Here is a 23,895-nt window from a genome sequence, read left to right as displayed (position 1 = left end):
GTTCACATTCTGCTTTCTTATAATAGCGCTGTCTGTTTAGCTAAAATAATTAAAATATGGAGGAAAAACTGTTTTTAACAAATTGTTTCATTGGTATCTTGTGCACTGGATCTCCATACCCCTGGTTGGCACACCACAAATAATCAATTCTGTAGTTTGATACGTCAGAGAAAACAAACAAAGACGCTGTAGCTGTTGTAGAGAGGGAAGTTTAATGGACAGCTTCTGATCTGCATATTCTAGTGAATCATATTTCGAATTTAAGAACTTTTATTATAAAGTCTGAAACGTCATCTATTACAAGTTCCATTATATTGGTAATTCTTTACATTTCCAACTCTATGTTATCATAACTGAACAAGTTACCCACTAAATATATGTGGCTTGTGTATCTATATTTCTAATAATCCGAGGGTCACATCAAACATGCTCGCCCTTTCAGCCGTGGGAGCGTTATATTTAATGGTCAATCCCACTATTCGTTGGTAAAAGAGTAGCCCAAGAGTTGGCGGTGGGTGGTGATGACTAGCTGCCTTCTCTCTAGTCTTACACTGCTACAGTAGGGACGCTAGCGCAGATAGCACTCGTGTAGCTTTGCGCGAAATTCAAAAAGAAACAATACAAATAAATATCGATATTTCAGAGCGCCATCTATTTACGGATATATTTTGAAATTGTTATTTGATTGCAATCTAACATTTTATGCATACTAAATGCATCGCCACTGATATAAAAAAAATGTTCGGGTTTCTTGACGAATTTACTAGAACTTCTGCTCGAGAGAAAGAACTAGATTAACAAGTGATGCTCGAGTGTTTTAAAAAAAGTCGATACTGGTAGAACATCTATCAACTCGACCAACTACGAGCTTGCGTTACACGCCACACTCACTCATCCCTAACGTTACATTGGTTTGCGAATTATTTACAAGAACAGGACTGGAGAGAAACGCAGCAGAAAAAACTAATGGCGACCAACAGTTTGCGTAAGAACTTTTATGTATTATTACAAAATAGAGTGTGTAACTCACACCTCAGTCGAATTTCTAACAGACAGATAGCCGAGTTGAAAACATGCTGTATGTGGTAGTCATACTGTAATCTTTAACAGCCAGTTACCTGAATTGAAACGTAATGAAAGCATGTTGCACGTGGTAGTCAAAGTGTAATTTCTAATAGATATATAGCTGAGTTGGAACAAAATGAAAGCATGCTGCACGTGGTAGTCAGACTGTAATCTCTAACAGATAGATAGTTGAGTTGAAACAAAGTAAATGCATGCTGCACATGGCAGTCAAACTGTAATCTCTAAAAGACAGAAAGGCGTGTTAAAAACTGTAAAATTATGTTCCAGTCAAAGTGTTTATGTTTTCATAAATTTACTTTTTACGTAATATTCGACTAATAACAGTATAATTCCAGTAGTAATCTAAAGTATATTATAAATTAGTTATTTTTCCCTAATCAGTGTTTATTACATCTAAATCTGTTGAGTGGTTGTGGGAAACATACATCAGTAAAATCTGTGGTCCATAAACAATAGATACAGACCTGGTTTTAACTCCTCTCCCTTGGAGTGAGAACGGAGGGCTAGTAATATTTTGTGGGGACAGGGGCACCTTACTGCAATACGTTTTTTAAAAACTGATAATGCGATTTTTTAAACCCCCAAAGAGAACGAATATGGTGGACTAGAACAACATCTCAGTATGTATTGGGTTGAGGAATAATTCGTGAGCGTTTTTTCAAGTTAAAAAAAATATTCATAAATGAAACGCTTTCGAAAAATATTTCATGTCATTTGGTAGATAATTTTTTGCTCTAATAGATGGTGTGTTTGATTTTCATATGTCTTTAATTTTTGCTTTCATTTTTAGCACATTAAATGGAATGTCAAGTGGACAAAATCGAGCGTTTTCGACACCATCTGCTTTTCGCATTTAATTTCTTGCAATTTCGTTTACAACAATGCATACTATATACCTAGGTATTACATGAAATAAAGTATCATTATAAATGTTTTGGGTGTAATGTGTTCATGCATTGAAGTATTGTATAGTCTTGCATGTAATGCTTGAATGAAATTATTTAAAAACGCTCACGAATTATTCCTCAACCTAATACAACCCATCATAGCATCGCCATAGCAACAGCCCTGAATATCATCCTATCAGCATCTCACAAAAGCTCTGACTTGAAGTGCTTAATGTAAAAATTGGGCCTGTACACCCATAGATTACTAGTGCTCTGTCAACTGATCTCATTAGCCGTACAGTACTCTTCTAGCCTGTCTTCTGACCGTATGGTCAAATGTAACTTATCTTCAGTAACAAGAAAAATCAACCACCAGCGATAAATCAATGAGAGATCGTGTATAACTGATACTCTCTTCGTATGACTCAGTTCATAATTCTGTTTTAAACCGCTTTCCATAATATTCATGTTCCACGAGTTTTAAGATACGCTATCATTGCCGATAATTTGTAATGTTAACAGAATGTGCTTCATTTTTTTATATTTCTCTTTATCAAATAATTTCAAGGTTGCTTTACTGAGAGGAATCGAACCCTCTAATTTGAATACGTAGCCTTAACGCTATCCCAAGGGAAGAATTGTTAAAAGAAACTAAAGATTTAAATAACAAACTGATTAGAAATGGATTACTGATAAGAAGTGAAGGGTAGTTAGAAACTTGTAGTTAAGTAAAAATCGGGGAATATTTGAAGCGATAAAGCAAATGAAAATAGAAAGGTGAACATAAATAAATAATTAATTTAAAATGCGGAACTAGTCAGAAGAAAAGAAACTGAATAAAAATAAGAAACTGTTTAGAAATCAGGTGATTGATTAGAAATAAAGACCAATAAAAGTATGAAGCTGAATATATGTAACACTGATTAAATATAAGGAACTCAATAGAAGCAAAAACAAATTAAATATAAAAAATATATTAAAATAGGGAACTGATTAAAAATGGGATTGTTTTGAATTTCGCGCAGAGCTACACGAGCGATATCTGCGCTGGCCGTTCCTAATTTAGTAGTGTAAGACTAGAGGAAGCCAGCTAGTCATCATCCCTCACCGTCAACTCTTGGATCACTCTTTCACCAACGAATAGTGGGATAGACCGTACATTATAACACCCACACGACTGAAGAGGCCAGATTCAGTTTAATGACTGGTTAGAAATAGAAAAACCGATTGCATAACCAAAGGAAAAAAACACAAATGTTCTTTGGTTTTATCCATTAAAAAATAAAAAGACGAAAATTGTGGTGACTGAAAAAAAAGCCATAGAAATATCACGTTCGTACCATCCGGTATGGCTAGGTGGTTAAGGTGCTGGACTCGTAATCCACGGGTCGCTGGTTGTAATCCCCATAACACCAAACATGCTCCCCCTTTTATCGGTGGGACCTTATATTGTAACGGACAATCCCAGTGTTCGGTGGTAAAAGAGTAGCCCAAGAGGTGGCGGCGGGTGATGATGACTAGCTGCCTTCCCTCTAATCTTACACTGCTAAGTTAGGGACGACTAGCGTAGATAGCTCTCGTGTAGCTTTGCGTGAAATTCAAAAACTATCACATTAATTTTTTAAGTATTTTTTTTCTGACACCAGACAAAAAATGTAGAATATTATGTTATTTTAATCCTAAAAAAATATAAATTCAATGCGAGTTTTTAACATAGAGTTAACTCAAAACTTTATAATAAAAACATCAACATAACGATTTCCACGTGCTTCTGCTTGGCGTCTCTCAAAACCACTCGGTCAGTCGTGCTTGAGTAATTTGCTAAGTCTCACGTGGTTAGTGCTTCTAGTTCGACAAGTGGATTATGATGCATGTCCTCTCAACGGAACATAATCGAAATTCATGAAGACCAACGGTAAGTAATGGATGTTCTTTCTATAGACATATTTACAGTAAAGAGCCACATACTTCAGTTTGAGGATAAAGCGGCCTCAAGCAATATATATTTTGTCATCTGTTATAAAAAAAGTTGTCCTTTCGTCAACGAGACTTCGAAACAGATCAGTGTGTGTGTGCAAAAAACAACGAAAGTTCTCCGTTGTGTTTAGAAATATACTTTCAACGCAGAGATGTCAAAGTCCGTGATTTCCAAATAGACACCAAGCGCTGGCGAAATTTACTAACGGTCATAAAATTGATACGGAACCAAATTATTGTCAGTCTTTTCTTTTATTTGAAACTATACGTGTACAAAGTGTTTCCATTTTATAAATAGAATCATATTTTCTACGTGATACATATTATGTCATGTTATCCAAACAATAATGTTTTATTTTGTGTCATGTCGTCCAAAAAATAATGTTCTTTCCAGAATTAGTTTGTCATGGCATCCAATAAGACCCTAGTGGTACAGCAGTATGTCTGCGGACTTAAAACTTCAGAAACCAGTTTTCGATACCTGTGGTGGACAGAGCATGTGTAGCATTACACTTAAATTCAAACAACGACCGTCCAATAATTAATGCTCTTTATAAAATGTGTCATGCCGTATATAAAATAATGTTCTACATTATGTCATGCTGTTCGATAAGTATAGATTTACATTATATCATGTCATCCAACGAATAATGCTAGAAAAAAAACAATTAAATTGTGAGAGATAACAGGAAAATGTTCTACATAAAAAAATACTTCATTCTTTCTAAATTTTAATTATTACCAGTGTTTTTTTTCATAATTCCTGTTATACGTAGTTTTATTCTCAGTGAATGACACACCTAGAATCTTTTATTTTTAATATTGTGCTTGTTAGTACACGTGTCATTAGGTAGTCAAATAGTCAACAATAATAAATTACAATTTCATTCTCAACAGTTTGGACACAGAATCAGATATACGACTAAAAATCACGTGGTTCTGTTCCTGATTGAATACCAAAGGGCTCTTCATGTAATTTCGTGTATGTTTTAACTATATTACTATAACATGAAAACGTTTAAGGTCATTCACAGCAGGTAAAGAAATGAATTAAATATCTAGAAACCGGATTTCGATACCTATGGTGAATAAACCAAAGATAGCCCGTCGAGTATCTATGTTCTTAACTTCCGACAAACAAATGAAAAGAAATCAAACTTCCACTATTTGAAAACAATATCTTAGAATAATTCATTTAAACTAAATGGATCACAGGGAATTTCACCCGATAAAAATTTATTTAGTTTTGGGTGTGAAAACAGGCTTAGTGCGATATTGCTTTAAATGTAAAAACAGATAGTATGTAATATTATTTTAGGTGTAAAAAACAGGATTGATGTAATATTGTTTTAAATGTACAAACAGGCTTGGTATAGTATTGTTTTAGGTGTAAAAACAGGCTTCGTGCGATATTGCTTTAAATGTAAAAACAGATAGTATGTAATATTATTTTAGGTGTAAAAAACAGGATTGATGTAATATTGTTTTAAATGTACAAACAGGCTTGGTATAGTATTGTTTTAGGTGTAAAAACAGGCTTCGTGCGATATTGCTTTAAATGTAAAAACAGATAGTATGTAATATTATTTTAGGTGTAAAAACAGGATTGATGTAATATTGTTTTAAATGTACAAACAGGCTTGGTATAATATTGTTTTCGGTGTAAAAACAGGATCCGTGTGTAAATGGTACAGTTGGACAATAAAATAGGTTTCTATTCTAAATCTCGGCGGATAGTGTTCGGCTTCGCAGAGTATGTTAATGAAAAAGAGCCAATCACTCCTCGTTAGACGTAGCCATGGCCACGTCCTCTCTGCAGTTGATTTATTGATCAAGTAACCATATAACTGGGATTCGCTTTGTAATGCTGGTAAGTATGTATAGCGTGATCTTAAAGTCATGACACACCCAAATATGAATCAGTATACCGAAATAATTATCACACGATGATTGAAACTAAAAGTACAAACAAGTTTTCTCAAATCGACTTATTAGAGTGTGTAATACAGCAACCACGTGACACTTATTGTGCAGCAAATAATAGCGAGAGAAGCCCAAACAAATTACATTGTTTATAAAAGGTGTCGGACAATATCATTGAAATTTAACAATGATATTGTTCGACACTCTAACAAATCAGGCCTCGCTGATATGTTAGTATTTTCTTTCGCTATGAAAACACGGCAAAAATTAATAATCACCTTTTCTTTTCGTTAATTAAACAAACTTGTAAGTTGCAAGATATCTTAGGAGAAGAAGTCAGCTATTGGTTTCTGAACTAAAGCACCAGTTGGGAACTAAAAATTAAGTTACATTAGAAATATCTTATCGATATTATTGGTTTTTAATTTCTGAAACCCTACCAGTGAAGGTCGTGATTGAAACGTAGTGTGTGAACGTACAGCCATGTCTATATGAAACGTAATGTGTGAGTATGCATGTATGAGTGACTACAATATGAATAAATGTAAACTTTTAGTGTAAAGAAAATTACGTACGCTTAATGGGTTTTACTTTGATATATTAAAAATAGTCCAGTCAATGTAATGCAAAAATGGTCCAACATGTAGAAGATATGCAATAAAAGCAATTTCAAATACGAAACAACATATTCAGGAAGAGAATTATATACATGGAGGGTTACAAAAATGTCATAAATATGATATTCGTACAGATCTTTCAGTAAATGCTCACCCAAAATTTTATCAGAAAATCTCATGCATGTAACACATTAGAAAGACTTTATTCTAACAGATAACACAGTGTGTAGATTTTATCGTAAATCAAAGCATTTAACACAGTCAAATATTCATTCGGAAGTCCCTAACAGCTCATTTCCACCATCGTCTCTGTCCATGTTGGCTGTTAACATAGTACTGGTCACTCTTTGACACTCTCCACAATCTAGCATTATAGTTCACGTTTCTACTAGAACTTCCTAGCGTTCTAGTTCATGTTTCTACTAGAACTTTCTAGCGTTCTAGTTCATGTTTCTACAAGAACTTCCTAGCGTTTTAGTTCATGTTTCTACAAGAATTTCCTAGCGTTCTAGTTCATGTTTCTACAAGAACTTCCTAGCGTTCTAGTTCATGTTTCTACAAGAACTTCCTAGCATTTTACTCCATGTTTTTACAAGTATTCCTTAAAGGTGAACCACTCTAGTCCATGTATTTTACAAATACTTCTTAAAGGTTAACCATTCAAGTCTACCTATGTACAAGTACGTTTTAAAGGTGAACCACTCTATTCTAATTTTTTACAAGTACGTCTTAAGGGTGAACCATTCTAGTCCATGTTTTTACAAGCATATTTTAAAGGTGAAACCTTAATTTTACAGCTGTAAAGGGTTAAGCTGAAGAATTTTATCTGGTGCACGCAAGAAATCTGTGTAAAATAAGTAAAACCTTGGCAAACCTGCATCCCCAGTTATGGGGTACATCTCTGAAGGTTTGTTTCCCAGCTACTCTATATCTTAATGATATAATCTTAAATTTTGCTGCTGAAGACAGTAGTAGCATTGGTGGTGTAACTTGAACAGTTCCTCATTCAAGTGTCCATATCACGTGGTAACAAGAGCTTCCTTTCCCAGCTGATACGACCTCTTGTCTGCTGAGTCCCTTATCAATACAATTGTTTGATCTCTGAAGTTCTGGTTGATCTGTGCCGATGCCAGAGAGATATTATATTATACCTTCCAACTGCACGTGCACATATATATATAAAATTACAAAATACCAATTTCAAGTACAGTTTTTTTTGTCCCTTTCATTTTCCAGTGCTTTGTTTTCTTCTTCTTAATATTGCCAGGTTTTGCGTGGTGGAACAAAAGCACTAAAAGTCAGCACCTTCATGAGATCATTTGCTGATTCTAAAGTTTTCTTTGTGCAGTGGAATATTTTGCACTAATCCCTTCAGTAGCTTCAGTCAACGTACACATTAACCAGTTTCGAGAAATGTCTAATGAGAACCAGATAAATTAAGATCACAGCCAGTACCTTATTGCTTCGCCTAATAGGAGTGATGCCTTTTACTGGTGGAAAATTGCCACGAGTATCAGTACGACATACTCTATAGATGGGTGAACAAGGGTAATGTATGTTGATCCATATTACCACACAACACAATGAATTAGGCAGAACATCTTGTTGTTGTTTTCCTTGTGGCAACTGACAATTTGGATTTTCCTGCACTAACTACTTAATTAGCCAATGCAACCGTAATATCTTCTCGTGGATGTTCAAAAGAATAGAATAATTTTGATGGAACACTGTAAAGTTCGTGTTTGAACGGTTATGGTGTTGTTTCCGTCGTGTTTTGAGCAGCAGTAACCAAATGTCTGAAACCACATTTAGGACTTTCTGTGAAGGATCTCATGATCAGTCGTCACTACACACTTGTAAGCAACTTGATAAGAGGTTTCGAACCAGCAGTTTCATCCTTCCTTATAAATGAGAATTCCGTGATTTTTGTTGTGGTTGTTGACGATATCTACGATTTTGTGGCTGAATTAACATTTACCATGTCGCATAAGCGTGCAAAATATACACTCCTAACAAAAACAAATTAAAAAAAAAAAAGCGATCATGGAAAGTCAATATGGCAGACAAATCAAAACGTTACGTTCTAGAAATTTCCACTGAATATATTCCCTAAATTTATATATTATTTAGTAATCTTTTCTCAGCCGAAAACTGTTAGGTTTAGTTTATTAGCGCTTGCTTAATGTCAATATTTTTATTAGAATTATTAAACTAAAACCGTTTTAAAGAAACTATAGTGAATGATAGTGAATGATTTGATTCTTTCTTTGCGAATTTTGTACAAAGACATACAAGGATACCTGCGAATAATTGCTCCTAATTTCGAACTGATAGATTAGTAAAAAGACATATAGTTAACAGCACATGCTACCAATTCTTGGCCTTCACTTGTATAACCAAACTATGAAATTGGAGAGTTATTCTTATAGGTCATCTACACCCAAAAGTACCAAATTCGCTTTTACGACAGCTTATCGCGAACCATGAATCATCCCTTTCACAGTCCACTCAAGCTAACCGCTAAGCCACTCTTGGTCCAGTAGATAAAGAAAGGCAACTAGTTTCGTAAAAGTCAACGATGTTTATTTATTTGTTTAATTAATCATAATAAAATAACGATGTAGGAATTTTGAATAATTTTTAGTGATACAGGAAGTAAATATTAACTTTTATACTCATAGCCCCTTGATGGGTTAGCCATAAGTTTATGGGCTTACATCGCTATAATTCATGGTTCGATTCCTCACGGTAAACAAAGTGCAGGTTTCTAATTGTGTTGCTTTAAACTACAATAACGGCAACAGTTCATGCCAGATTTTTTTTTGTAAAAACTTGAGCAGTTACAAGAAATGGACCCCTAGTGGCTTAACGGTATGAAAGCATATGAAGATAAAACCCAGGCTTCGATACCTGTGGTATGCACAGCATAGACAGCACACGGTATAGTTTTGTGCCTAACTAGAAACAAACAAAGTGAAAAAAACAAATAACCTTATTTCAATGAATTAATCTTTGCCTGAATCATCCATTTTGCTACTTCTCAAGACACAGTAGTCCACTGAAATAGGTGACATAAAGACATTTTACGACATTCTGGCTGGAAAAAACATTCCTAAGATGGTTTTGTGAGACACAGAAGAACGAAGTGGCTTTTATATAACATTCATTTAATCACTTGTGTAGAACTGCGAAGTCGTTAGGTCACTAAAGATAACAAACAAGGAAATTCCATTGGTGTTTCCAAGAGTTTTTCAGAACAATTATTCGATTAATAAAAATATCACTTAGGACACTGGTTTCTGACAAAATGTTTATTTACTGTGTTTGCTTTTATAACAAAGCTACATTAGGCTATATGCTGTTTCCACTGCGGGGAATCAAACCCAGGATTATATTCTTCTAACTCTTGTAAACTCTCATAAAGCAACATGAAACACAGAAGACTTTTACATCGTTTGTTTGTTTGTTTTTGAATTTCGTGGAAAGTTATACTAGGGCTATGTGCACTAGCCGTCTCTAATGTAGCAATGTAAGACTAGAGGGAAGGCAGCTAATCATCATCACTCGCCGCCAACTCTTGGGCTACTCTTTTACCAACGAATAATGGAATTGACCGTCACATTACAACATCTCCACAACTTAAAGGGCAAGCATGTTTGGTGTAACGGGTATTCGAACCTGCGATCCTTGGATTCGAGGATGCCGGGCGAGACTTTTTCATCAATAAAATATCTTATTTTCTTGAAAAGAATACACACACACGCACACAAAAGAAAACCACAATATTTTCACACAGGATACATTTAGTAGCTTCTACTTGCCTTACATATTTAACCTTCATTTCAGCTTTGTAAGCTATAAAGAGAAAAAAAAAAAAAGCGAGGTACACTGAGTTATATATACAAATATTCCATATCGCGCTATGTTTATTTCAATTGATACATTTTTCTCTCATTTTCTCTTTTTCGGATACCACTCGTGTACATATTATTCACTTTAAATAAAAAACGATATAAAACGGTGATGAAACATTTTTGACAGATTATTTATATATTTCCCACAACTGTAATATTATAAAGAAGCAGTATGGGGAGCTTTTAATCCTGAACAAAGGTGGCGCTGCTGTCAACTTTCTCCATAAATTCAATATAGTGTGACTTAGCAAATCCATCATTCCACTTTTTATATCACACAGTAGTAAAAGTTTGCTCTCCAGTTGCTACAATCTCTTCTCTTCTGGTCTTCCTTTTCAATACACTGGCTTTCTTTCTAAAGTGTCTGCTTGTATTTAACTTCTTACTAATATCGAAAATATGTTGTATCACACTTTCCATCTGTGATTACAAATATCAGTTTCTAGTTCACTTTTGTCTCTTTGATGTTCCACACCTTTATTTTATTATTATTTATGTTGATACCACCCACCCTTATATACCATTGGTTAAAAGGTAGATGTTAGGGCTAACACGCTAAAAACCGGGTTTCCGATACTCGCAGTGGGCACAACTCACACAGCCCATCGTGTAATTTTGTTTTAAAAGACAAACACGATGTTGTATTATTTTACCACTATTATAAAACTAAAAATAAATATGCAAAACGTTATAAAAATTAAGGAGAAAATATCTGGATTTCTCTCGCTTTGTTTCTTCGGCCAATTGTAACCCTAACAGATGTTCTACAATATGAGCTGGCGTTACACTTGATTTCTGAAATAAGCTTTCATTTTGTCTCATGTCGTCGCTCCAAATGAGTATCTTTATAAAATCTTTGTATCATCATACGGTAAGAGAACTTATGACATGAAACTTATTGTAAACAAAAGAGACGTTCGTTATTTCAACACTAAACTATGCTTAAGTCCTGTCGAAACCAGATAAGCGTGGCCAGCTGGGTAAAGCGCTCGACTTGTAATTCTACGGTCGCGGATTTGGAATCCCCGTCACGATCGCCAATTCAGACGTGGAGACTTTATAATGTGATGGTCAATCCCACTATTCGTTGGTAAAAGAGTAGCCTAAGAGTTGGCGGTGAGTGGTGTGACTAGCTGTCTTCCCTCTAGTCTTACACTGCTAAATTAGGAACGGCTAGCGCAGATAGCTCTCGAGTAGCTTTATGCGAAATTCAAAACAAATCAAGCCAGATAAGTCGTAACAAGTAACAACTATTGAGAGTCGCCATGAATGTGAAATCAAAGCTCTTTTCTTGATGTTTGTTTCTCGCTTAAAAGATGCCACCTGTACACAGATTATGCCGTAGGTTAAGCTATCTGCGCTTTGTCCACCAAGGGAAACCGAGTCCCGAATCTAAGCATTACAAACTCTTAAAAGTTGGCGCTGAACTACCGAGGATAATACAGTTTACAGTTAAACTTCGTGTAATATTCGAGTTATCTATGCTATATTTTTATTTTATTTTTAATTTCAACAAGTTTAAAGGTAACAGAAATACGAACTGAGCTTACGGCTGCTCACGACCTCTTTCCTGATTAGTTAGGTTTTGTTTGTTTGGAATTTCGCACGAAGCTACTCGAGGGCTATCTGTGCCAGCCGTCCCTAATTTAGCAGTGTAAGATTAGAGGGAAGGCAGCTAGTCATCACCACCCACCGCCAACTCTTGGGATACTCTTTTACCAACGAATAGTGGTATTGACCGTAACATTGTAACGCCCTCACGGCTGGGAGGGCGAGCATATTTGGCGCGACCGGGATGCGAACCCGCGACCCTCAGATTACGAGTCGCACGCCTTAACACTCTTGGCCATGCCGGGCCGATTAGTTAGGTAACGTGATATTTTGCTAAAACGGCCATTTAAAAATACACCCAGACGTCTCTGAAAGGTATGACTCCAATAACGTTGATTTTCTTTAGTTAAACAGTTTAATAAAAGATTTAAAGAACGAAACGGTTCTCTAACATCATTATCCGGTAAAACTTGGCGCCGTTCATCATAAAGTTTGTATTGATTCAGATGTTGGCTAGACAAGAATGCCAGCACTGTCCCGACAAGTGGATATCTAACTGAGATGTGCCACTGGTTTTTGTCATTGTTGTGCTTAGTAAGAGATTTTTTTCTAATACTATTTACTGTTCTGAAGTTTTAATCACCCGCTAACATTCACATAAATTTCTCTTTGACTTTCATGATATCTTTAACGGAAGACACCATAAAAGAGGCGGTATACTTAAGAAGTTTATGGCTTTATATTATTATATTTATGACAATTGCGTCGATTCAGAAGATTCATTCTAACCGTCACGTCGAGTTATGTATTGTACGGCTATGCAGACTTTATTTTGTGGAAAATAGTTTGGAAACCCCAGACTCTAGGCAATCTGTGCGTTAGCCACGAAACGAGCCCCAAATCTAATGTTATAAACCATCAGGTTTGCTGCCAATCCAAGAGAAGGTGTAGAAAATTAAAGAAGGGAATTAGTCTAGATCACTCCAGAACTTATTCTGTTCTACGTTTTTAATTTAGCGGAATACAAAACAGTCCAAACAATACCGTTCTTCTATTATTTTTGTTACTTTGAAAAAAAAAATCGTTTTTCCAAACAAACACTAAGAAATTTAAAAAAAACAACGAATTTTATGAATATAACAAAAACATATTTCCCAACCGTATATTGTTTAAGAAATTAGAGAGTTGAAATTCTAAGTTCGATTCTTCGCAGTGAACACAATAGACAAACCAGTGTAGATATGTTCTGAAATAAATAAGTCCTAGTTACTGAGACAGAAGGTTAAATCAGCAGAAATGTTATCAAGCATTAACACTTTAGTACTGTGACGTCACTTCTAAAGGATTTTTTAAATGCAGTTTTTGTTTTGTTTTTTTTTAATTTCGCGCAAAGCTACACGAGGGCTATTTGTGCTAGCCGTCCCTAATTTAGCAGTGTAAGACTTGAGGGAAGGCAGCTAGTCATCACCACTCACCGCAAACTATTGGACAACTCTTTTACCAACGAATAATGAGATTGACCGTCACATTATAACTCCCCCACGGCTGAAAGGACCAGCATAATTGGTGTGACGGGGGTTCGCACTCGCGACCCTCGGATTACGAGTCGACCGCCTTAACCATCTTTTAATGCAGACATAAAACACGTGCACACAATTAGGAATACTTTGCGTTGATATGACAACATGATGTTTGTGTTTGTTCAGTCGTTTTACGTAACCTCTATGAGGAACTGTTAGCTCTTATACAAAACAGTCACTCGGTATATTTATGTTAAAATTATTAGCAACCAGTATGTGTATGTGTGTGTTTCTTATGGTAAAGCCACATTGGACAATCTGGTGAGCCCACCGAGACGAACCGAATTTTAGTAAATTTATTTGTTCTTTTTCAGTTCCTCAATTTTGTAAAGTTCAACTTTGTTTTGTATCATTTTAGTCGTACAAGAGTTGTGTAATGTAAAAAAGATATTGCGTGTACTTATTAAATAAATTACAAAAAACACACTTAATAATCTTGAGTATGATATCTTAGAGAAACAAGATAAACATTAACAACGCTCCTTGGTTTATCCTGATAATATAAATCGTTACAGATTTGTCCATCTTAAATAGATGGGAAAATTATGGAACTAAATAGCGTAACAATTAATTTGTATATAACAATGAGAATAAACATTTTATGTAGACAAAACAGTATAAGAGTGCATTTACATCATGGAACGGCAACCCCTAGCGTCATTTCCAGAAATTAGTGAAATGCATTACCCGTGACACCTTATGCACTTACACCTCCCATAGGTCTCAATGCTCACCTTACCACCGTGATTCCTCATGAATGTACACTAAATGTGTCACCCATGTGTGACACCTACATACTGTCCATACACAACTTATATTTATCTTCTATAGGAACAAATACAGTTTAACTTATCCTTGTGAAAGTCAAGTACATCATGTGCAATGCTTTTCAAACATCACTAAAAATGTTATAAGTCATTGGTGTGAATTGTGAGAAACTTCACTCCATTAATGTTTTTCGGTCATTGGTGTGAATTGTGAGAAGCTTTACTCCATTAACGTTTTTTTTTTTAAGGTGAGGTTTCACACCAATCACTTAGAAACTATTTATTGAATTGAGGTCTCTAATTTGGATTGTTAAAAAAGGTCACTCCAATAAACAGTTTTCAAGTTACTGAAAAAATTGTTAGAAACCTAATTTCACTTAAGTTTTCAAGTCACTTGCATACTCTATCTTTTTAAACAGTGTCACTAATTAGTCCTCGGTCCTTTATGTATATAACATAGTAAGTAGGTGATTTCACTCATTAACTTTGGTCAGCTGTTTATTTTGCCTCTTGTAACGAGTAAAAACACGAAAGTATTTAAAAATAACATGGTCCAGTATGTGGACTTTAGCTGTAGCGTTAGAACAAGTTGGTAATTTGAGGAATAAAACATAACAATACATTGTTAAGTTCAATCACACTATAGCAATATTTGATAACATTTCAATAACAGCATAATACAATAAACACGTTTCAGTAGCAGGACGTCTAAAACTGTGTAGCATGTAACGCCAGCTATAACACAGTTAACACATATCTCCGAAAAACCACCTAGCCCAAACTCATTTCTGACTAAATCATGTTATCCATTACCATACCATTGACAGCAGAGCCATGGCGTCCAAACATTTTCTACTCTAGTATGTAAAGCTACTGTAAACCAATAAGTGCGTGCGACACCATAAATTTCAAAGCCATGCAGATTATATATCTCACTTTGATCGCTTCTACAGCAGTTAGTAAATTCACACTCCTTCAGTACACGAGCTGGTGGAAATAACTTTAATAAAGTGGGTACATAAATGATGGCTTTAATAAACGAGCTGGTGGAAATATCGTTAATAGCTTGAATATATAAGTTATGACTTTAATACACGACCTGGAGTGAACAGTGACCAATGACACATTGTCTTCACTTCAAATATCCAGTGCATAGGTTGTCTCATAGTGATCCGTTCACACCAATGGTGTGTTTGAGTGAAAGTGCTTAAAACTATATTAAGTTCTTGTCAGCTAGTTTTGAAAACTATAAACGGAATGGAATCAGTTAGAAAGTAAAATTATAAAGTAAAATCTCATTAAGAAAAGCTTATGTTAAATTGCGAAGACTTTTGGTTTCTTAACTTTATGATTCCCACAAAACTGCCCCTCGTTAGTAGAGTGGTAAGTCTACGGATTTACAACGCTAAAATCAGGGGTTCGATTCTCCTCTGTTGGTTCAACCGATAGTCCGATGTGTTTTTGCGATAAAATAAACACACCCTTAAAACTTTCAAGGAAATAATAACTTTAGGGAAGAAGTTTGAGTAACCCTAAATTTTATACACGAGAAACCTACTCGTTAGAAAATATAACATTGTAGAAAATTTGAATGGGTAACGAAGAAAACTATATTATAAATGTACATAATTTTGTCGAAACTCTGTACATTTATAATAAAATTTTATTCATTGCTCATTCAAGCCTATACCAAGATTTTATCTGAAATTCTCCACAGACCTGTTCAATCTGTTTAGCGTTTCAAACAAGTTGCAATATTGTTCTGTAGGTTTCAGAACATAGAAAAAAATGTTCCTAAGGAATTCTAAAGACACGTAAGCACTTAAGAATCTCTAGTTTGACATAGGTGTTATGGTGAGATGTGATGAAAACATAAAAGGATGCATCGGGTAGACCATCTTAGATTTAGATTGATGTGATCTCTCTTTCCAGGAACTCACTTTTCTTCATTTGTACTCTCCTTTATGCCGTCTCCTGATTTCTATTGTTCTTGCTTCAATATTCTATCCAAATTTATTCTTTTTATTTTTTGTTTATTACAAATTAGCTTCGAGCAGTTTTCTTCTTTTCATTATAATTTCCCTCTCTCAGCTTTCTGCCTTAACTTTTTCTTCCTTCTGAACAATAAAGCTTGTCGTGGTGTAAGACAATCCTGTGTAGTATTCTTCTTGTACAGTTACGGTCTCTGTTGAATGTATCATTTATTTCTGGACAGTTCTTATCATTTCCTAGATAAGAACAACAATAAGAATGACATTTACTATCACGTCTGGAGAGAAGAGAAACATTAAATCGTACAGTTTGATTTACTGTCTAATCTATTCCCAAAGGTCCGCATAGTTTTTGAAACACTTAGTGTTTATGATGATGGACTCTCCGTCATAGGATATTCACGATAAGAAACTTCTTTGCTGACAAGAACTAATTTGTTTTCCCTCTGGCATAATTTAACGTCTTTTTTTCCTTCTACAAACAAGTTCTTCCTTTTCCATCAACAGCTTTGTTTTCGTTGCTGAACAGACAGATTATAGCCCATTGATCAGTGTACTGAACCATGAAACTCATGTTCTGAGCAGCCCATTGGTTATCAGTAAGAGACAAATCGCGCTTCGCAGGTTTGGGGTTGCGAGTTCCTCATAAGAGTGACTGTTAAAACCCACTATTCAGTCTGAAAATATTAATCCAAAAGTTGGCGGTGGGTGGTATTCACTAACTTCCTTTGCTGTAGTTTATCACTTCGAACTAAGGGACAGCTGACGCATACATCAAGCAAACAGTTTGTGGTAAAGCACAAAGCTACACAAGGCTATCCGTGCTCTGCCCACCACGCGTATCAAAACCCGATTTCTAGCGTTGTAAAACAAAATTCACTTCGGCTTCGTGTAACACAGTATTATACAGTAAAGAGCTTAACACAAAACATCCAGTACTAAGTTTATCAGTTCCAGGTTATCATCTACATTTGGTATAGTTTATTCAAGTGTCTACTATATTTTGTTCTTTTTCTAAAGTATCAAAACCTACAGATATACAGTGTTAAAACCAGGGTTTCGATTCCCCTTGGTGGACACAGCAGACAGACAGACTGATGTGGCGTTATTATATAAAAGCAAATTATTTTTCTAAACGTGAAGCATCGTTGCAGGAGCTCGAGTGATTGAATTATTTTCTTTGATGGTAATTTTTAAAGAAAAGTTAATCTGAGATCTTGATAAACGATTTTTTTTTACGTTTTTCATGTTTCTGAGCAATCTAAGTTGTTGATGTTTTAGCCATCGCTGAAACTAAGACTTTAGTACGTTAAATCATCCATAAATCTTTTGTTTCATACATATGTGGTTTTATCTCGTAGATTAAGAGATAATTAGTTATTACTTCCACTTTAATTGCAACGTGTTTTTTCTACGTTTTGATAGTTTTAGTTCATTGGAATGTTTCGTATCCTGTTTTGAATAAACGCTTGTTTTTCAGACTCTGCGTCATACACGATATAATTTGTATTTGCTATCTCGTTTGTTTCGAATATTCTTACAAAGCAACAAAAGAGCTATCTGTGCTGACTGTTACTAATTTAGAACTGATGGATCAAAGAAAAGGCGGCTAATAGCTAGTCAACAGTGTTTAAAAGTTCATTCTAGGATTACGTTAATCAGTTTAATGGGGATAATGCCGTCACTCTTGTAACTCATTCACAACCTCCAAGTTGAGGGACGAGATTTGGCTGCAACAGGGTGCGAACCATGAACCCTCAGATACACAGTCCGTCACTCTTATTAATATGCCACGTTTTTAAAATAATTACCTTATGTATTGCTGCGGATAAATATTTGTTTAACCCTAACACAATCATCTTTATTAACCTTAGAGTGAAGTCAAACGCCTCTTGGAAAGTGTCTAATTATGACGGTTACTTTTTTAAAAAAATTAATGCACCTTATACTAAACTAGGGTGCTGACTTCCTGTAATATATTTTTGTCACTTCAACACTAGAAGTATTAGCTATTCTACAGATTATTTTTGTTCGTTTCTTTCACACCCTGTTTGTTTTGTTTGTTTGTTTTTTAATTTCACACAAAGCTACTCGAGAACTATCTGCGCTAGCTGTCCCTAATTTAGCAGTGTGAGACTAGAGGGAAGGCAGCTAGTCATCACCACCTACCGCCAACTCTTGGGCTACTCTTTTACCAACGAATAGTGGGATTGACCGTCACATTATAACGTCCCCACGAGTGAAAAGGCAATCATGTTTGATACCACCGGGATTCGAATGCGCGACTCTCAGATTACGAATCGAACGCCTTAACCCACCTGGCTATGCCGGGCCTTCATACTCTGTTATTTAATTTTAACTCTTTTAAACACCGATAGGTCGAATGTGTCAAGTACACCATTGTGCAAATTAATTGAAACAAGAAGGAAAATTACGATTTTTTCATTTTTTTTGCGTTTTATTTCTGAGAATCGAAAAATTACTCACAAATTAATACATGATATGACCACCTTTATTTTTCAGAAGATCATTAATCCGCTTTGGCATCGAGTCCACGAGTTGACTGCAATCTTTACTGATTTTTGGATCGCGGTACCACACCTCAGTTATGGCCTCAATTAGCTTATCTTTCGTAGTACAGTCTTTTCCCCGAAGTCTTTCTTTACAAAACGCCCAAAGATTTTCAATAGGATTTAAGTCCGGAGAGTTTCCAAGCCAGTCCAGCACCTTTATTCGCGTTGTAGTCATAAAATTCTTCACAAGTTTCGATGTGTCGCACGGAGCCAGATCTTGCTGAAAAATGCCAGATCCATCTGGAAATCTCTTTTTCAATTCTGGAACGACTCTTCTCTGCAAAATTTCGATGTACTGTGGTCCTCGCATCATACCTTCTACGATATGTAAGCCTCCGACGTCATAGTAGCTGAAAAACCTCCAAAACATCTTCTTCAAGGGATGTTTTACGAACTTACTGATGTGAGATTCTCGAAGTTTCTCACCTGGAGATCTGCAAACATGCAGACTTCTTTGACCTTGTACGAAGAAATGAGTCTCGTCACTGAATAACACCTTTCTCCATTGTTCTTTCGTCCAGTTCTTGTATTTCAGACCCCTCTGATACCGTTTTTTCTTCACTGAGTTGGTAAGAAGTTGTTTTTTGACTGGTTTCCTTGCCCTTCTAACGCAATTTTGAATGACGTAATATTCCTCAAATTTTCGTCATATATCCCAAAAATAGATCGCCCGTACTGCAAAACACAGCCAATGACGCCGTCTGTGTAAAAAAATGACTATTAAAGGAAATCAGCGCGTCCAGCGAGCCTACACCGGCCGCCAATGCTGAAAATATTGTAAAATGGCCATTTGTTTCAATTAATTAACACAAGGGTGTAAACTACTATCAAGGTCGAATGTACTAAGTAAACTACTATCAAGGTCTAATTTATTTATTTAACGGCGAAAAAAAAATCTAAACACCGTTATGTAGCTTCGTGCTTAATTACAATCAACCAATCTGAAATATTACATTCAATAAAATATAAGATAAAAACCAGTATTGCTGGAAACTCAAAAGATTTGCATTTATTAAGTAGTATTCAGTTTGGATCTTTAAACATTTTTCTGTTAATCTTCTACTCATTATAACTTACATTATAATTTATTTCGGACGAGTCTGCAATTTATTACGTTCCGTATGTTAACATATTACAATACAAATTAATCGGAAATTTTAATTTAGAAGTTAATTAAATGTTAATATGTATTAAAGTCATGACACTTATCAACAAGACTGATACACGCAATTTCCTTTCTTAAACACAAAGATATTTTAATATACAAACAGAGAAACCATACAATTTATAATAACGGTTATTACTAATAGTTATTACAATGATGTTTTATATACAACAGGTTTACAAACTTACAAACAATACTGAGTTTTTATCCGATTTAGAACTGAATATTGTATCGACGATCTAGGTTCACGACGAGCAAATTAATTCAGCGTTGATATTGTCACACCTCGCTTAAGTTGGCGGTTTCTTTTCTTCGCTAGCCTCACGACGGGTATAAGCTGACTCTTTCCAGCGAAGATATTTCATTTCCTCGTAGAAATAATAACATCCGAAGTAATTCACTGAAGTTGAACGGTTTCTAATGCTCAAAGTCTATAAACGTTTCTGGTTAAATTCTGTAGATCTCCAATCAATAGGCGTCAATCACAATTATAGCTTCCGAGGCTCATAGCATTGACTGCAGCTGACCAATAATAATCTTCCTATATTACTGTCTCCCAGCTAGCTGCTTTTATACGAATAACGCGAGTTTCTCGAACGGGATAGAATTTTCATAAAACAAATATTGTCGATTCTTACTTTCAAGAATCTTCTACAAATTTAAATAACAGGCGGGACATGCGCAACACATTGTCAAGAAATACGTAACATGCAAAAAAGAAAACTGTACTAAAAAACGTAGGTATTAAATAAAAGTATAATAGCAAATCTGTTAAAAAATTAATTATTGTAGTGCTGCCAAATTTTTCTCACCCCCCTACTTTTTGTCCTCGTTCATTCATAACTTATACAAGACAATCCTCATTCTATTTCGTTCAACATTACAGAGGAACATCACTATATAATTAGTTTTCGTTTATTCCATTGTTGTAAAGTTTAAACAAAATTTGTCCTGGAAATATGATATATGATTCGTGTCCCGTTGCCGCAAAATCACGCTCCCAAAGTTGGGGACGTGGGTGGGTTATATAGGAATGGCGGAGAATTCTACTATACAAATATAATATCCAAAGAGTTGACCAACGAGCTTAACTGTAGAGTCTTCTAGTTCAACGTTAGGGCAGCTAACGTAGACAGATAATGTGTAAATTTACGCGAATATCCGAAGCAAATAAATTATTAAGACATAATATTTTATTACCTCTGTTTTTTATTGTCTTAGAGACATTTAAAATACTCTGTGGAGTTTACAGTGCGTAGTATATTTGTTTTTGAAACAGTAGCATCAAAAACTCATAATGAAAAACGTTTATTTCAAAGGACGTAAGGAACATAGCTAAGCCTTTATTACAGAATGTTTCTACCGACGTTCACCATTATGCTCACGTGCGTCTGTTGAACATTCAAGGAATAGACTTTATTGCCTCAAAAAACCAAAAACCAACAACAGTTTAACAACACAAACATAGAATACAAACTAATTAGTAATTACCATGTAGCAATAAAATTATATGTAATTAATATTTAGGCTTAAACATATCCCATCGCCACAACGTCTCAGTGAGTGCTAGAAATTTTAAGGCTTAGTCCAGTTCACGAACACTACGTAAAGCTGTGAATTATCTTCCATCTTATTTCGTATAATGATTAAGAGTTCAAAATCTCTTGCAAAACTCTTCTGAGGAAATGTTTATTCTTTAGAATATACCTGGCTAAGTTGTAATAAACACAAATATATGATTTTTTTTACAAACGCTAAGGGTTCATATTCAAATAAAAACATTGCGTAAGATGTTTTAAATAGATGTTATTCGAGTAGTGACACGGCTTCTTACTATACCAAGTCCTTCGCGCTATACAGTTAGCAATCTCCGAGAAACAATAGGCCGTTTACTCTCTTGTTTAACTCGTGTCTTAGGGTGGCATGTATAATGGAGAAATAACTCCATCAAAAGCTAGAAAACATCCCTAGATGCTAAGCCTAAGGAGTTAAAAACAAGTTTTTTTAATGGCTGTGTTGCTTTCCATATCCTGAAGGAGCTAAAGAATTGCGCGAAACATGTTGCTTTCGCAATACTGCCTTGTATCTGCTGTAGAAGAGTTGAACGAAACACGTCACTTTCTGTGTATCACTTTGTATCTGCAGGTTAAGAAGGGAAATTCTGTTTGTTTGTTTTTGAATTTCACTCAAAGCTACACAAGGGCTATCTGTGCTGGCTGTCCCCAGTTTAGCAGTATAAGACTAGAGTGAAGGCAACTAGTCATCACCACCCACCGCCAACTCTTGGGCTACTCTTTTACCAACGAATAGTGAGATTGACCGTCAGTTATAAGGCCCCCACGGCTGAAAGGGCGAGACTATTTGGTGTGACGGAGATTCGAACCCGCAACCCTCAGATTGCGAGTCGAGTGCCTTAACCACCTGGCCATGCTGGATCCGATACATTGTGATGAGAAAACTTTAACTCGTGTGTTTGTATCCTATCCCTCATAGTTACCCCGTGGGACAGTGGTAACTTACAACGCTAAAATTCGGGGTTCGATTCCCCTCGGAGGATACATCAGATAGCCCATTGTGGCTTTGCTCTAGAACAAACGATAACAGCAACAACTACCTCTCGTGAAATTCGTACAGTAACTTTAAAATTAGAATAATAAGATAACACATGGTGAAAACATTCTTAACCAGTGTAACCTAGTATATTTGAAATTATAGTTTACAGAGCTGGAAGGCGAGGGTGACTAAAGTGCCTCTGGGTATTACTGGAAAACTTGGCCGTCTTAAACTTTCTACCGAAGTAATAGAATAAAATACGGTGCAAAAAGAAACTACACCAAACAGTAAATATAGTATCTAAATAAAAGAGGTCGTGACCTTAAAACTGTGTTATTTTGTGCCATTACAAAATATTATAAAAAAATCGTTTAAACGAAACCTACATTTGCTTTATTTATATGCTCACGTGGTTTCTTAGAATACGCAAATATTTGCTGTAAGTGTACTGACTGTCAAATATATATGTATTCATCACTTAACAGCCTTAGTTCTCAAACAGTGAAATAGAATTACTGACTCTCTTGTTTACCTCCGATAAACATACCACTCGCGCGACATTCATTGTTAATCTACGAGGTTTCCTCACGCCTGTCTCTGTCGGATATGCATATATTTATCCTTTTTTTCTCTACACGTCACGTGACTGCAACTAATTCCACAGATGTCCTGGGCACTAACCTGTCACGTGCCCTGTAATGAGTGAAGATCTCTTATGTATACTTTACATACATGAAGTGTTTACTCAAGGGAACTGGCCAGTATCATGAGAAATAAAATATGCAGTAGAGTGCATCCTGCTATACATATATTTGTGCACGTGTAGAAACTTGGAACTAGTCATATATAAGTCTTAATTACATATACTTGGTATAAAGGATCTATCCATACGATTTTGTTTCGGTGCACAACGAGCTATCTCCTTTGTGTCCGCCGTGGAAGATCGAATACCGGATTTGTTCTAGAACATGTAAACGTTTAGGTAATGGAATAGATTTGTTAAACCATTATGAAGACTAATTTGAAGTTTCCATTTTAGAAAAAAAATCTCCACAAAACTTTTTAAAAGTTACATAAAAGTAGTAAGTTAAGTGTTGAGCTTTGAGTAACCTGACTAACCTTAATATCTTACCACTTGAGTAACCTGATTAGCCTTAATATCTTACCACTTGAGTAACCTGACTAGCCTTAATATCTTACCACTTGAGTAACCTGACTAGCCTTAATATCTTACCATTTTAGTACTTGTAGCATGTGAGTCCAGGCAGTTTGGGGAATTAGTCCACACGAAAGTAAAATGAAATTAACCTA

At 35.4% G+C, this 23,895-nt stretch overlaps 1 protein-coding gene across 3 annotated transcripts in view; it reads left to right on the top strand.

Annotated features, from left to right (window-relative positions):
• Nucleotides 1-762: 762 nt before the first annotated feature.
• The window catches only part of LOC143238722 (uncharacterized), a 48,290-nt gene continuing 25,157 nt past the window's right edge, over nucleotides 763-23,895 (top strand). The window contains exon 1 of one of the 3 annotated variants that reach the window (XM_076479201.1): nucleotides 763-985. In XM_076479201.1, coding sequence (XP_076335316.1) covers nucleotides 967-985 — 19 coding nt within the window. In that variant the 5' untranslated portion in view covers nucleotides 763-966. Of the gene's footprint in view, nucleotides 986-3,744; nucleotides 3,889-23,895 lie in introns of those variants that run through there. The other 2 variants (XM_076479200.1, XM_076479202.1) reach the window with 2 other exon arrangements.

Source organism: Tachypleus tridentatus, chromosome 13 (genome assembly GCF_004210375.1).
Source record: "Tachypleus tridentatus isolate NWPU-2018 chromosome 13, ASM421037v1, whole genome shotgun sequence".
Taxonomy (NCBI): Eukaryota; Metazoa; Arthropoda; class Merostomata; order Xiphosura; family Limulidae; genus Tachypleus; species Tachypleus tridentatus.
Note: the sequence above shows the minus strand (reverse complement) of the source record. Positions and strands in the feature narration are given on the sequence as shown.